This window comes from Actinia tenebrosa, unplaced genomic scaffold, assembly GCF_029948245.1.
Source record: "Actinia tenebrosa isolate PJP-AT-01 unplaced genomic scaffold, QUT_ActTen_1.0 PGA_scaffold2__45_contigs__length_23673736, whole genome shotgun sequence".
Classification (NCBI taxonomy): Eukaryota; Metazoa; Cnidaria; class Anthozoa; order Actiniaria; family Actiniidae; genus Actinia; species Actinia tenebrosa.
This window is the reverse complement of record NW_028292579.1, coordinates 8,292,855-8,309,897: the sequence shown is the minus strand read 5'-3', so window position 1 is coordinate 8,309,897 and position 17,043 is coordinate 8,292,855. Positions and strand designations below refer to the sequence as shown.

Genomic DNA, 17,043 nt, shown 5'->3' with positions numbered 1-17,043 from the left:
AAAGTGCACACGTGTGCTGTGTTCTTTCATAAAGCAATTTCCTCTAACAAATCAAAATGCAGGATTTATAGCAGTTTTTTTAATAATATGTACAGATTATGAAAACTTCACGCAGATCTTACTCCAACGACCGTTCGCTTGGGGTAGTGCAGGTGCACTCTTTACAACAAAGGTCACTGAAGAAGACTTCAAGATTATGACTAAACTGGCGCAGGGACACTTTGAAAGAGTAATCAAAATACTGAAACAACTACCAAGGACAATGTTACTAGTGTTCAGGTAATGCTTAATATCTAATCATTACTATTAAACTAGTCTACTGAAAAGCTACAAAGCTGAGATCGTTATGGGTTATGTGTATTTTACATGTTTCAATCCCTTGACTACTATTGATTGACTTGAGATCCATTATCAGTGTGTTAGAGTACTTTCACCTCCTGTGAGGATCCTCAAGCTACAGTTTGTATCAAAGTGTTTGCTCGTTATGAAGCATTTCCCATGATCATCAGCAGTCTCAGCTCTGTCGGTTTTGGTAACTAACTTTATTGAAATAAGTCTATCTTTTTAAATACAGGAATCTCAACACAGTACGAGCAGTAAATGACGATCTAGGTGCACCGGTCGACCGCTTTGTGATCATGGCCAAATGGTCAGTCGTATTTTTCAGTGTTGTTTTTAAGTATTATGTTTACACCTGAGAAAGTATAGAGCAGGAGCATGTTACGTCATTTCCGTCATCGTGGTTGACGATTAAAAAGCATTCCTCATTAGCTTCTCTTGTTAAATCAACCAAGATGGCGGCATTGTTGTTCATATCTTAAGGGATTTTGAGTAACATGGTTGCGCACACGTTTGCCATTTGTGATGCAGTCTTTGTTTTCGTAAAATTTAGTTTACCGGGTCCAGTGTCACCTATTGTCACTTGGCGTCTCCGCGTTTAACCCCAAGTTAGGTCTATAATGTCAAAACCCAGCAAAATTATATTCCTATTCTATCTGAGAGGTAGTCGTGCCCTGAATGGACTACTTCGACGATACGGCGGCCATCTTGAAACGCAAGGCATTATGGGTCATCCAGAGAGCAAATACACAAACCTTTGTTACAGTAATGGTATCGATTGACATTTATGGTTCATAACAAGATTGAGATATCTTCTTTGCTGAGACTTCAAAAGATTTAGTTAAATTCGTCATGATAGTATTGATAAGGTTAAATTCTTTTCTAAAAACATCTTTCACGCACTTAAAACGACTCAATTAGTGAAGACCGGTTTCGTTTATCTAAACATCTTCTGTCCACTTACAGGTTCATAACAAGACAATTTGACAAGAGATGATTTTTTTTTAAGTGGACATTTCCGCAACTAAGGAGATTCCTCAAAGATTGGAGAGTCTTCATTTCAGCATATTTGTTTTGTGTTGCCCATGTGTGGCCCATAATGCCTTGCGATTCAAGATGGCCGCCGTATCATCGAAGAAGTCCAATGCATTACCCTGGGTTATTTGAAATGTTATGGATTGAATAAAATGGGTTTGTCTTTTTAAAGTCCGAAATAAAATTAAATTAAAACCGTTATTGATTTTATTTATAATCTCTTTTTACAGTGCCATATGTGGATGCAATGAGAAAGTAGCTGACAGGTCTTTCACAGCCAAAATAAAAACGTATTGGGAAACTATTGCATTCGATGTTAGAATACGGTAAGCTAACATTTATTCTATCTATCAAAAATACCTAACAAAAATATACCATCCCACTCTGTCTCAAAGTTTACTCTGATTTTTGGAAAATGTTTCCTCGAAAACCACAAACTATAACACACAAACTACACAAGTAAAGTACAATTATATATACACATCTTTCAAACGAACAAAAAAAAAAAAAAAAAAAACGCTGTCGGAACCAAAGGATGGTGAATGGACTTTCCAAAATCGAAAGGAGTAATGGGCATACATGTGACGATTGTGTAGCACCAACATTCGAGGCGCTGAAATGATTTTGTCTGCAAGTAATCATAACTGGATCTCTTAATGCTTTGAAGAGAGTCATAGTAAGAACCAGCAGCCATTCCCGCTATTCTTGGAACTTCAATGTCATATCTCACATCGCTTGTCGCGTCCCATCTACTGTAACAACCCTTTTTTTAAATAGGTGTTTAGGCTAGCGTGAAAGCTGGTGTAGTGTTAAGACGAAGCTTAAATTTCAAACTTTAATGTCGCACTAAAATGTTATTCAGCATAGAAGCTTTGCACCATCACGTGATGGCAGTCATGACAGGAGAGGCACAACAATAGAGTCTTTTCTCCTGGGAAACTGAGCTTTTTTTTGCCATTACGTGATGGTGCAAGAGCCCCTTTTGCTATCATGTTATTGTCCATTTCAGGTACCTGAGCCTAAGAGCGTGGTTAGTAGAGCGTTACATTCTGTTTCTTCAGTATCTTGGTCGAGCTCCAATTGAAATGACAGATCTCACATCAAAACTTAGAACTTTAGAAGACTTAGACCGAAAAACCGCCAAAGAAGAAGAGATCTCGACCCGATTAGGGATAAAATTACAACTAAGTGAACGGTGGAGAACCCGGGCCGACACAGCGAATGTTTGGTTCTTTCACATAATGGGAGGAGGTTACACTTTACCGGCACAAGACATCGAGTAAGATTTTATTTGATGATGGTTATGGTGGCGTTTTTCCTTGAAGTGCAAGATAAGATGGTGAGATCACCTAAAGTCCATTTTATTAAAAGATTATAAACCCTGCAAAAAAGCATAATTGTAAGAGATACAGTCAGTGTTATATAATCAAGGTGAATGCAAATAATGGCGATCCTGTTTCTGATTGGACGATTTCAATTTTGATTTTCCTCATTAGTTACTTATACTATTTAATAATGCGTATTGATAATTGATAATTGCTTATGGTCTACCAGTCAAATGAATGTTCGTGTTGTTTGTTTTTTTTTTTTTTTTTTTTTTTATATTTTTGTTGTTGTTTTGTTTTGTTTTGTTTTTTTGTTTGGTTTTTAATTTAACCATATATTTTCTAATTGTTTACTTTGGTAGTCACACAGTATGCATGTCGTAACTTGTTATGGATTTGCTTGTCAAACTACCTGCTGGTTTGCTAATCCGCCTTAACATAATATATAAATGTACTGATAGCGGTCCAAACTAATGGCCATTCAACTGACAATGTCTGACAAAAAGTAACATTTGTCCAACCAATTAGCTATTCCAAGTTGATCAGTCCTAAATGTTTATCTTTCTATCTTCATTCTTTTGAGCATACACGCAAGGCTACCACTTGGACAGTCCTCCGGTTTTTAGGAAATGTGGTCCGGTATTTTATTTACTTGTTTAATAAATATTTTTTTACGAGGGGGAAAAATGATTCTGAAGGTAAAAGGTGGTGTGGTTAAAACCGGGCCAACCGTACTGGTTGCTACGGTCCTGACATGCGACTTTCTCGTTGACTGATTTCGTTTATAAAGCTAAAACATAAGACAAACGTCTTCGTTTTTTTTTGACATTTTTATCTCTTTATCCTTAACGAAGCAATAGCAATGCACGTCTCATCGATATCCCTCGAAGCATTCGTAAATAAACAACGAAATAATGAACGAAACTACTGTAATGTTTGGGTTTCTTAACCTTTTTGAAGTATTGATAATGCACTATCGTCGTGCAATGTTTCCTTTTCTTTGTCGCTTGGTACTGACCACTTTCAGAAAGAATTTTACTTCTTTATCGCCTCTTACCCAGAAAAGGGCACCTCCCGTTAATGTCTTCAATGTGACTTACATTGTAAGAAACAGCTCGGCACATAGATTGCAAAAAAAAAAACGATGGGAGGGCTATGTATTGCTCTGATTTCTGTTCCAATGTGCCTTTTTCACGCGGCAGCCATGTTGGTTTGAAGAAATAGAAAACGCGCGCGCGTGCTGTGTGCAGATATAAATCACGTGGGGGCTGGCGGAGCACGAGAGACGCGTAGCGGAGTGCTTCTCGGCATTTCTCGAGTGATCTGCCAATCCCTAAGTGCTTTATAACTCCACACAGCACAGCAAGCAAGTTTTTTATTTCTTTTATAAAATACCATTTACATGAATGACGAAACTGAAAGTACGCGAGCGTGTTGTGTGCTATCATAAAGCACGCGCTCCCAACCAATCAGTGCGCGAGATTTAGAACAATTATTTTATAACGAACAATAGATTCCACCACACGTAGCCTCGCATTCAAGTGCTTGAGAATGAATTTATGCAGGTGAAAGAATGGTTTTTATTCTCATGAAAATAAACATGGTTACAGTGTAAAAATGTCCATGGCAAGGATTGCTTAATATGAATTGACTATGCTATATACGCACTCGACTGAGCCAGGTAAAAGATATGCAAAATACTCATCTTTCAAAATCTCTCGCCTCCCCTTTCACTCTTGTATTTTTGAAATTCCCAACAGAATGATGTGCAAATTGAGTTCATACACATAAATTAGTTTCATTTTTTGAGGTTTACTGAAATTTATAAAGATTTTATACGTGTCTTCAGCATATATATACTATTGAGCTATTTTAAATGTTCAAATCCAACCTAAGAATATATATGCCAGTAGAAATGCTTTGGTTTTACTTTTATACATAAGACTTCCGAGTCACTTGCCCCATGTAATTTGAATCCCGTTCCCAAAGGCACCGTACCCATTGTAAATTAATGTCAAATAATCTCAGGGGTGATCACATTCAACTCGATCCAAACTAAGAATATATTATATTCCAGTAAAAACCCTTTGGTTTTCTATATACAAAACATCCAAGTCATTCGCCCAATGTAATTTAAATTAAACAAAAACACCGAAAACACGAAAACACCGTCCCCATTGTAAATTAGTTTAAAATAATCTCTGGGCCAATCAAATATTGGTGCGCTCATTACATAAAATATTTCAGTATTTTGGCTTTGCTCTTGTCTTTATTCTAGATCTATAACTCTATGTATTCTTATCTACGGCACGTTACCCCCATTTAAATTATAGTGATTTGAAAGAATCTCTGAGACACACTCCCCCATTTCTTTAAGAAATCAAATTTGATACCCTGAAACGTCTTGAGTGAACGTGTCCCCGATGTTTGGGTTTAAGCTCACTAGGTGCCTACAGTACGGGCACGGCGTGTTGGGAAACTCGGTCTGCGTTGCTCTGTCAAGAGGCCGAGAGGTCCACACCCTCAATTGCTGGCTCCAGTCGGCCACTTCCATCCTTGGGGATTCAGCTTGATAGTTAAGCGGGTAACTAGATGAGTTACGTCTCCTTGCTTCTGCATATGGGTCAACCATCCAAAGACTTTTATAATTTAGACTGCCAAACGCAATGTTTGGTAAACGGATAAATCGCTTTCTTATGGAAAGTGTGTGGCGGACGGAATTCTAAGGATGAAAGAAACTGGTGTCAGTGACCATTGAACCAATATATATATATATATATATATATTCTCTCTCTCTCCAGACCACGTGCCATTCCCATGAGAATAAGATCATTTGGTTAAGTTGTATACTCATGTGTCTTCTCATGCTCAACAGTTGAGCAAAACGTATATATACTCTAGGGAATGACACCAGTGACACGTCTGAATTGAGAAACACGCTTTTTTACTACATTACGATTTTTCCCCATTTCAGACTACGTGTCATTATTTAGAGTATAAATTCTTTATTTAAAGTTTGCACACAAGAAGAAACATTACTATGGATGCAACTCAAGCGAAGAATCGTATTCTCAAGAGAATGGAACGTGGTGTGAAATCGTAAAACATTACGCCTAAGCTGGCGTAATGTTTTACTATTTCTGTCTACTATTAGGGCATAAACTTCCCCATAAACTGCCGATTACGGAGGATGCGTTATCACCTAGCTTGATCTGTATCATGGGAAATCATTCGCTCAAAAACCATGGTGGAGTTAAAAAGGAATATGTAGCTCGAGCTATTTTTAGAAGAGTATAAAATGACCATTCTCACCTTCCATCCAGTTGTGGTTGGACCATCTTTCTTGTCCATAAAATACGGGATATTATCACTTATCCAGGTGTAGATTCCTTGTAGGGTCATTCTCTTGTTAGGAGAGGACATTATGGCTCGTGTGATGAGGTCCGCATAAGAGAAATTCCCCCAGGCGTTTCGTTGGGTACAGGAAGACTTTCCGCTTTGCTTTTTCCCGATCGCATGATTAACAACAACGTTGTTGGGTTTTTGTGGTTCTTCTCTTTCTGTTGTAGTTGTTCCTTCTTCACTTGACACCTTCGTTAAACAAGAAACAGAAATTTTGTATTTATTATAATAATAAGTTTATATTTTTCTTGATCGACTAAAATTACAATTGATTACTAGTTGCTTGGTTACGTTATTCCCAATTACATAGTCAGGTAATTACTGGTTGCTTGGTTACATTTTTCCTAGTTACGTAGTCAGGTGATTACTGGTTGCTTGGCTACGATATTCCTAGTTACGTAGTCAGGTAATTAGTGATTGCTTGGTTACGTTATTCCTAGTTACGAAGTCAAGTGATTACTGGTTGCTTGGTTACGTTATTCCTAGTTACGTAGTCAGGTGATTACTGGTTGCTTGGTTATGTGATTACTGTTTGTTCGATTACGCCTTTCCTAATTGCATGGTTGTGTAATTTCTCGTTACACCCATGACTACGTCATAACTGGTTTCGTGGTTTATACGTACTTGCTGATTGCTTGGTCTTACATGAAGAAGGTTTCGACCCCAAAAAATACTTACTTCGTACGTTGCCTCTTTGAACTCATGTCCTGAGATTGGATTCTCTTTTCTTCCGTTGTCAAGAATCGATTCGAATCGCTTTTCTGAAATTAGGTTCAACACTGAAAATTTTTTTTCTTTCAATCTTACATTGTCCATTAGTTCATTTATACATATCAAATTTATCTGTATTTGCTATCCCTTATTAATTTCTAACTAAAGGTAACTTAAAGGTGACGCAGTTAATAATACATATTACGTACGTCCACCACCAATTATTGTAATAAGTATTTAGCAAGCATTCAGATATTATCACAACTACTATAAAAGTTTGCTATCATCAATGCTCTTATTTTCTGGAAAATGGATTTTTTTCTGATTCTTTTTATTTGGCTGATTGGTTGGTTGGTTTTGTTTGTTTGTTTGTTTGTTTTGTTTGTTTGTTTGTTTGGTGGGCTGGTAGGTTGGTGGGCTGGTAGGTCGGTGGGCTGGTAGGTCGGTGGGCTGGTAGGTCGGTGGCTGGTAGGTCGGTGGGCTGGTAGGTCGGTGGGCTGGTAGGTCGGTGGGCTGGTAGGTCGGTGGGCTGGTAGGTCGGTGGGCTGGTAGGTCGGTGGGCTGGTAGGTCGGTGGGCTGGTAGGTCGGTGGGCTGGTAGGTCGGTGGGCTGGTAGGTCGGTGGGCTGGTAGGTCGGTGGGCTGGTAGGTCGGTGGGCTGGTAGGTCGGTCGGTCGGTCGGTTGACTGACTGACTGGTTATTGGTTGGCTGATTGTTTGGTTTGTTGTCGTTTTTGTTTTTTTGTTGGTTTTTTTTTTTTTTTTTTTTTTTGTTGGTTTTTTTTTTTTTTTTTTTTTGTATGTTTGTTCGTTTGGTTAGTTTTTTATTTGATTGGTTTGTTCGGTAGGTTTTTGGTTGGTTGCTCGTTTTTCTTTTTTTTTTTTTTTTTTTTTTTCAGTACGTCAACTTTTGCGTTATTTTAATAATTCGATGGAAATTAATGAAAGATATCGATCATCCTTACCTTCCTGCTTGACCATCTTAATCACTGACGGTGTCATGTACTCTGAAACAACAACAACCCTCGTTCACAACAATGTAACTGGTACGTTATTTAAAGGTTAATCTTTTTTTATCACATAACAGGTTGACCTTAGTCTATGATGAAATCTTGGTGCGAGATAAAATTTGCTGCTATTGTATATCTTGCCAAAGACAAAATACTTAGCACACTTGGACTATTTTTACACAAATTATGGAACTTAGATAACGAATTTGTACAAGAAAGGTAAAACAAAAACATGAATGGGCAAAATAATTAAGTTTGCCCAAATAAATGTAGCCAAAAATCAAGAGAAAAAAATAGCGAAAAACTCTCTAACCATGTACCAATTGATGTGTGTTTTCCCTCTGTCAGATCCTTATTGATTACTGGAGTTCACGATTAGAACAAAAATGTGGTTAAGTAAAAATAAAAATAAAAAACTTGTTCTGATTGAATCTGTCTTTGTTGAATTCAACTGAAGAGATGTGGGTAATATTTTGCTTACTTGGCGAAGAGACAGTACTGTTGTAATTGCTACTCAGTTCTTCGTGTGCTAGTTCTTGGTTACTGTTCATATCATTCAATCTTCAAGCGCTACTCTGTCATCAATCAATCAAGCTGGTGTAGAGTATGGCTTTGATGTGGGACAACGCTGCTCTTTATATAGGTCTCCATCATCCTTTGGTGTAAGAAATAATGCTATGTACAAACAAATTACATCACCTAATGACATCAAATAAAGGTGTTTTCCTCTTAATTACCTTCAAAAGTAATCCATGTTTTTCATCTCGAGCAACAACTATCTACGTTTGGATTGGATGTCCCATACGATAATGTTAATTGGTGACGTAAGGCGATTAAGATGACGTCATGACAAGGATTTATTATGCGTTTGGTGTGTATCTCCAATCATTTAACTCATTCTTAAGATTGTTTTTTGTTTCGTTGTTAATTAACTTTTTTTATATATAGATGTTTCATCATAAATATTTTTTTCACTCGCGGCATGAACAGCGTATTCATCGAAAACGCATGGATTTGAAAACGCTGTCCAAAGTGGAGCCAAATGAACAGCAGATCCCCCCGGAAAGCGGTAAAGCTTATATTAACTTGCTGCTGTAATTTGAAACCAACTTTAGGGGTACAGATATGGACAATTTGTAGGCAAATAGATTCACAGTGATTTGATGACTTTGCCTTTATCCTTACTGGACTTTACTTCAGTGCAAAGATTGTAAATCATTTGTGCATAGTTTGAATGAAAAATTTAGGGACTGCGTTATTTTTTCAACCCGGAAAAGTAAGGGCGGTGAGATTTGAGGGGAGAAGGGGGTAGTCATTAAAAAAATGAGGCTAGGCTTGACGGTGGAGGGGAGGGGAGGGGGGAGATTACGCAAAAGCCTCGGAGAAGCGTAGCACCTACAATAAACAGAATGGAATTAAAACAATGGAGGGGCCATATTGTTAATGCAACAACGGATCGGAAAGGTGGCTAAGACCCCGTCCACACTAATGCGTTTTCGTTTGAAAACGCAGACATTTCGATGCATTTTGGCCTTCCACACTAAAACGCTCGAAAACGATGAGCGCATTCATCGAAAACTCATCAATTTGAAAACGCTGTCCAAAGTGGAGCCAAATGAAAACGGATATGCATCGTTTTGGTGTTGGAACTAAATATTCATTGCTCAACCATTTGTTGGCAACACATATGGGGGGAACATCCATTCTAAGGGCGTTAGTATTTTCGAATACTTTACAACGTGGCTCGGGCAACTAAGCCATATAAAAGGCCGAGAAGACTTTGGATTCGACCAGGACCAATGCGGATACATTCATGTACCTCGGCCAGAAGTTTACGTATAACGAGCCATATACTCCTAAATGTGAACTTCAGACAAGAAAATTTTCATCAATAAGTAGCTACTATAAAGATGAAAATTTATACAAGAACCACGCAGTTTCACTTTTGAAATAAAAACAAACATAACAAAAAAAGTATAAGATGTCGTGTCAAATGCTCGTCACTGTATTCTATTGAGGTTTCAAAATCCTCGTGGAATTTCAAATGCCTCTCCTACGCCTCTTCGGCATTTGAAATTCCACTCGGATTCTGAAACCCCAATAGAATACAGCAACTCGTATCCGAAACATCACTCCTCACTTCATGCTGTTAAAAGAACTACTTTATTTACTATATGATAAATGATATTACTTTAATAATCTTTCTAACATAATGTCCTAGGACTCTATTACACAATTTTTAATTTTTTTTATTAAAATACTATAATGAAGTAAACATAAGGTGCATACAATTCGTTTGATTATATGATATTTATACAGAATTACAGATGATATTTATACAGACATTACAGAATTACAGAAGATAAAAGGCATTTTTTTTCCGGTATCGGCAACAAAGCGGCTGGCCGCCATTTTGGATTATCGCTGGAGGTGATTGATAGTGTGAGCTTCTCGACCAATCAGCGCGCGAGATTTTCTACAATCACCTGTATATTTTTACTAAAGGCTATATAATCTTAAGCAACGTAATTTAAAACAGTTCCAATCTTTAATATTATTACAGGCAAAGATTTCTTAAGAGAGTGTCATAGCAAGGTTTGCCAATCACAATGTGGAGTCAGTTACCAATTAGGAAAAAAATCATTTAATCATTAATACAAACATCGACCTCAACCAATTACATCGTTTCATTCACACAAATTGGTTCGTTTTGCATTATATATCTTTGCCGGTTTATTTTGAAACAATGTGCTATTTCTAATTAGTTGATAATTACAAAATCCAGTTGCAAAACGACTCGGATAAAAATGCTTTTCCTTTTCAGAAACTAAGAAAACTATAAAGAGGCTCTTGGCCTTATTAAAATTGGTAACTATAGTAACTAAGACCATGTTGGTATTGTAACGCGACACTCAATCTGCTATGCCCTTCACAATACGGACAACAAGACCCTGGTAATTCTATTTTTGGCCTCTGATATATCAATCCGTTTCTCATTATAGCTATTCTTGTGTCACTTGTTTGAGGATCACGAATGTTATTGGAGTTCACAGAAGGACTTCCCGCGGAACTCCGACCTCTGGAATGCTTTCTTGTTTCTTCGTTTGGGTCTATCGTCCAGTAACTCTTGTAGTTGAAAGTACCATATTCGGTGTTGCGAATACGTACAAAGCGTTTTCTGATAGAAAGAGTGTGGCGGACTGAATTCTGTTGAGAAAGTAGAAGCTCTTTTGAGTTTTCTACCATTGACATTGAAGTGGGACTCGCGAAGTTTGATCGGTTTCGTTCGCCGACGCCAAGCATTTCAACGATCGTTAATTATATAATATATAATAATATATTGACTGAGGAAGATGTTGGACTGAATTAAAGATTTTGGACCTCAAATCCGGCCTCTAAAATATTAAATTCAGTCCAAAATCTCACTCAACATATTGTTTGTTTGTTGTTGTTGTTGTTTGTTTGTTTGTTTTGTTTTGGTTTTTTTTCAGTTTTTCGATTGACGGTCGTTTGAAATATTTTTCAGCGAACGAGACTTCAAACTTCGCGGGTCGTACTTCAAACGACAACGGTAGTAATTACTGTTCAATAAACCAGCAGGATGAATTTATGAGGTATAAAAACACGAGGCGTAACCGAATCTATCGAACCTGAACATTTGACCTACCTTCCATCCAGTTGTGGTTGAACCATCTTTCTTGTCCATAAAATACGGGATATTATCACTTATCCAGGCGTAGATTTCCTGTAGAGTCATCCTCTTGTTAGGAGAGGACATTATGGCTCGGGTAATAAGTTCTGCATACGAGGAATTTCCCCAGGCATTTTTGGGGCTTGATGACTTCACTATAGGGTTGATGGTTTGTTTGGAATCACTTGGACTTTTGATGTCTTTGGCTGTTGCTTGCTCAACACTTTTGGGGAGGGAAGTCTGTATTTGAAAAAAAAGTTTCTAGTCAAGATACTAAGATTCTAAGAGGTACCGTTGGTATGAGAGCGCTCCCTCGTCACCAATGCAATCAGGGTCAATGCGATCGATTCTTGTACTCGGTGTTGTACTGAGAGTAAAAATCCTTGTTGGTTCTCTGCTGTGGTTTGAAGGTTTTTTCTCCGCATTCTCCGTCCCTCCCCTTCCGAAAAATATATTTACCGCTACATTCCAATTTGATCATGGAATGAGGGCCACAGCTTTAGTGCTATAAGAAGCTACCCTCGTAAATCAAGGAAACGTAATCGATTATTTAGTAAAAAAAACTGGGATGGGCATATTACTGACTTACGTCGATAAGAAATTGCTTTTGCCGGTCGCCATCTTTAGCTACCGCTGCCTTTCCGACGTACTCTCCATCATGCATATCACTAACTTCAAGTAAGAAAAAAAATATCAATAAAATTGTAAGAACTAAGTGTTGTTAATTTATAGTTTTTCGATACTTTTCTTTTAGATCTTGATTAGAAGAATAGGCAGTACTCTACGGATTGCATGTGGAGCGTAAGATAGAATTCTTGAAATGCCAGAAAGCGAAAGGCCACGAAAAAATGGTTCAAAAGTTGAGATCGTACTTGACCTATCCAACAGACTTTTTAGCTTTAATACTAAGTGACAACAAAGATTGTATGGAATGTGAATTCCGTTTGTTTTCTAGCGAGCAAAATCCGTGCATTTGGTTTTCGTTTGCCAGCTAATCATACCGGCAAAATAGGGTTTGGCAACGGAATCATTAAAACTGGAGCAAACCTTAGTATAGTGCGCCTTCCATATCGTGGGATCTGACCATCCAGACATGAACTGACTAACGCCATCCATGTGATACATGTGTAACGACAGCAATAAAAGATAATGATGATATACATTTGTACATTATAGTATGAAAAGCATTTTTACAGAGGTCACACAACTAGAGTGCACTATAGTGGAATGCAAGAAACATTCGTCATTTTCCATACATCGGTTCACTGGTCAAACACAAAGCACTCGAGCGAGGCGCCAAGGTAGTTTCATAGGATTATTTAAAGTTGAACCTTGTAGCCTCGGTTGAATGCTTTGTGTTTGACCAGTGAACCGATGTATGGAAAATTAAATGGTGAATCAACTCACCAAGTCCAATCTCAACTTGGCCGGGGAAAGGTTGTTTCGTGATCACTAAAGCGATTTCGGGAAATTAGGTCCATGAATAAATTCTGTTATGATGTTCACTCAAAATCTACTCTGTTTTCTTTCTCTTATAGTTAACGCTCGTTTTCTGGCATTATAGATTTTATCCCATCGCTCCACATGTAATCCGTAATATTGCCTATTCTTCTTATATCCAGGTCTCAAAGTAAGGTACCAAAAGAGTTTTAAGACTTACCTTTTTCGTTCTGATATCTTGTAAGAGGATTCATTTCTAGTCAGGATAGAAAATCGAAAAGGAATATAGGAATATAGGCACAAAATTAACCTTCAAGGTAACTGATTTGAAAGGAATGATATTTTCATATCTAGAGTCAACGCATTTTATATATTCGTTGGTGTTATGCTCTTTAAAGATATTACGTAGAGAAGTCCTCCATAGAGTAATTTTTTATTGCCGTCTTTACAATCATAAGGCCCGTCACACCCTATTTACCTCACAATCTGAATCTTACTAGCAACCAGAATAAACCAATATTTTAATGCTTTTCTCATTGGAACATAACAGCATTAACGCTTACCTTATAAGGACATCAAACGTCATATCGGCCGCTCCCACTGTTCAGCTATTGACTTAATCAAAGAATAGAGAACCACTTTATTAGTTACGTAAATGCTTTACGGATCCTAGAATAAAAACGTTATCTTATTATAAAAGGTCTTAGTAGTTTTTTGTATTGTTATTAACTTAAGTTATAAGAAAGGCAGCCTATAGGGCTGATGTTATCGTTGTTGTTGTTGTTTCTTCTGTTCTGTTCTGTTCTGTTCTGCCCTGCCCTGCCCTGCCCTGCCCTGCCCTGCCCTGCCCTGCCCTGCCCTGCCCTGCCCTGCCCTGCCCTGTTCTGTTCTGTTCTGTTCTGTTCTGTTCTGTTCTGCTGATCTAAGTCAGGACAAGGAATAGAAAAAAACTGTTTTTTTTCTAAATTTTTCCTCTTGTTTTGCGATTTTTTTATTATTTAACAATCCCTTTTCCCTTGCTCGCACTTGGATGACGTAGGCCGTACGTCAGGATATATATAGAAATACCGCCCGTCGCGCCGCTAATCAGAACACACGATTTTTAGCTAAAAATGGAATTATCTTTTTTTCTTACTCGGCCAATAAACCTAAGTCCAAAAAGGCGCACAGCAGAATGAAAACAAATTTACAGTATTTTCTTACAATTTGATGCCGCAAGATTGTTGTGCTCGTGAATGTAAGAAGAAAAGAACAAGTGAACAAGTGTATACTTTGCATTGACAAATATTATTGCATTTGGCCATGGATGTCTCGTTTTCATGCACCTCACTAAGCCGGGCGCCATTTTGAACTTAGGTGTATAGATGTAAGATTTCCTTCTAAACATTTAATCAGTATTAATTCATAATTTGATATGTTATTTAATTTTTATTTTAATTTAAATGTCAGTAATGTTCTCAAGACATCTTATCCTCTATTTTGAAGTTGTGAACTGAAATTTGAATTTTTTTTTTTTTTACCGATCGAAGTGTTGATTATGACGTCACTTGGAGACACTTGGCCAACGTTTGCACATGTGCGTCGGGTTTCATGTCATTCAGAAGGTTTTTCCTACGAGAGAAGAAAAATATTCATTTTATCAATTTGTTTATGACGTCACTTGGACAAAGTTTGCACATGCGCGTCGGGTTTTATGTCATTCAGAAGGATTTTCCTACTAGAGAAGAAAAATATTCATTTTATTAATTTGTTTATGACGTCACTTGGATACACTGGGACAACGTTTGCACATGCGCGTCGGGTTTTACGTCATTCAGAATGATTTTCCTACGAGAGAAGAAAAATATTCGTTTTATTAATTTGTTTATGACGTCACTTGGATACATTTTGACATCGTTTGCGCATGCGCCTCCGGTTTTATGTCATTCAGAAGGATTTTCCTACGAGAGAAGAAATATATTCGTTTTATTAATTTGTTTATGACGTCACTTGGATACACTGGGACAACGTTTGCACATGCGCGTCGGGTTTTATGTCATTCAGAAGGATTTTCCTACGAGAGAAGAAAAATATTCGTTTTATTAATTTGTTTATGACGTCACTTGGATACACTTTGACATTGTTTGCACATGCGCGTCGGGTTTTATGTCATTCAGAAGGATTTTCCTACGAGAGAAGAAAAATATTCATTTTATTAATTTAATTGGGTTCTAAGAATAAAGATTGATATAAATTCCTTCAAGCTCAAGATAAACGAATTGGGAGATTTTTGTAGTCAGAGCAATGTTTTCGTGCAAAATGCGTGAACTGTATATATCCTGATTCACTTTGCTGCAACGAATGCAAATCATTTTAACCTTAAATTATTAAAGAGAACAAACTGACAAAAAAAATTAAAGTTTAAGCAGAAGCAAACCAAATATTACATAGAAAATACATATTTTGGCTCGTCAGCAAAAAATTTATTTTCCGCCGCTAGTATGCTGTTTTTATTACATTTTCACCATATATTTCTCAAAATCCAAAAAAGATGATGATAGAAATACTGTTTAAATTCAAGTAATAAAACAGAAAAGTTCGAGAAAAGCTAAAAAACACTAACGGAGAACTCAGCACTTTAACGAAGTACACTTAATAACGTAAACACAAGAAAACTTTTTTTTAAATAAAAACACTGGCAGTGTTGTTGCGCTGTTTTGAAATAGAATCCCAGTGGAACTTTCAGTGACAACCAAGTAGTTACGCATAAACATATAGTGGTTATAGTTGGTTATAGTGACGTTTTAGCATTAATATCTCAGCAAATAATATCAATGACAATTTTTTTATTGCATCGATCGCGACTTCATTACTCACAATTTCGAATTCTATGCTAATTCTTCTCCAAATGCTTCAATTCCACAAATTCCGAGTGGGTTATTAAGAACATGGCCGACTGAATACTCCTGATTTATTGAATTAATCGTTTATTTGCGATTTCTATTTTTTTAATTGTTTTTACTGTCGAACGGTACGGATGAGAATTGCAAATTCAAAATTATATTATTCAGCTTTTTTAGTATCCTTTATCAAGCAGTTACCATTTCCCAACAACTCCAAGCGCCATGTATTATTCTGTGCCTTTTCTTTTTTATTTGCTTACTTAATCCATTAATTTTCTTTCTTTCTTTCTTTCTTTCTTTCTTTCTTTCTTTCTTTCTTTCTTTCTTTCTTTCTTTCCTTCCTTCTTTCTTTTTGTCTTTCTTTCTTTTTCTTTTTCCATTTCTCCTCCTTTTTCTCTTTTTCTTCTTGTATTCTTTGCGCCTGAAACCGACAAGTACCAAGTTACAATTGTGGCTAATAAGGATTATTCATTTTTGCGTACCATACTGAAAAGATTCGTAGTTACCATTTTTGATTGCAAACTCGAATGCTATGTTTTCTCAGCAACCATCAAATTCCCCACCGATACAAATCGAAAAGCCGACTCAATAACATTCTTAATATATTCAAGTCTTTTATAACACATCACAGGGAACAAAAAGCAATAAATATTAAATATTTTCAACAGCTAAAATTAGAAACATCTGCAAGTCCCATGATAAGAGAGATAAAGTTCAAGGTCGTTAGGTAACGAGCTTGCTCCTCTCCAAGGCTTCAACATGAAAGCACTGAGCTGGAAGTATTTCCAAGGTAAGCCTTATATCACCAAGAAGGATTATTTCTTTTGACTCTGATCCCGGCGAGTACTGATGGCAATGCAAATGGCAGTACAGTTTCGTAATTTTTAGATATTCAAGTTTCGTGCAAAGTTATAAGAACTGCGTTTTCTTGTGTTTCAGGCCTAGGTCTTCCATGTTTTCTCGCAAGTTTTTTGTTTTTAATCTGCATCAAGGTACGTCTTAAATATTCCAATCCCGTATCGTTCTGTTTAGTTTTTAAGCCCATATGGTCATCTTGTTCTCGAGCATGAATGGAAAAACAAAATGATAAATTGCTTACACTTTTTGATATGTCACAAAAAGATTGTCGATTCAGAGCCATTTTTTTTTACCAATTTTCAGATAAAAATATCTATTTAGATTAACATTATATAACATGAGGAAGAGAGA

At 36.9% G+C, this 17,043-nt stretch overlaps 1 protein-coding gene across 2 annotated transcripts in view; it reads left to right on the top strand.

Annotated features, from left to right (window-relative positions):
• The window catches only part of LOC148909157 (putative aarF domain-containing protein kinase 5), a 48,859-nt gene extending 40,607 nt beyond the window's left edge, over positions 1 to 8,252 (top strand). Inside the window, exons 12-16 of one of the 2 annotated variants that reach the window (XR_016120565.1) lie at positions 96 to 279; positions 575 to 649; positions 1,605 to 1,700; positions 2,384 to 2,713; positions 7,899 to 8,252. Coding sequence is in view for 1 of the 2 variants with exons in the window: in XM_089034605.1 (XP_088890731.1) it covers positions 96 to 279; positions 575 to 649; positions 1,605 to 1,700; positions 2,384 to 2,657 (629 nt within the window). In the remaining variant the exon portion in view is untranslated. Of the gene's footprint in view, positions 1 to 95; positions 280 to 574; positions 650 to 1,604; positions 1,701 to 2,383; positions 2,838 to 7,898 lie in introns of those variants that run through there. The other variant, XM_089034605.1, reaches the window with a different exon arrangement.
• The last annotated feature ends 8,791 nt before the right edge of the window (positions 8,253 to 17,043 follow it).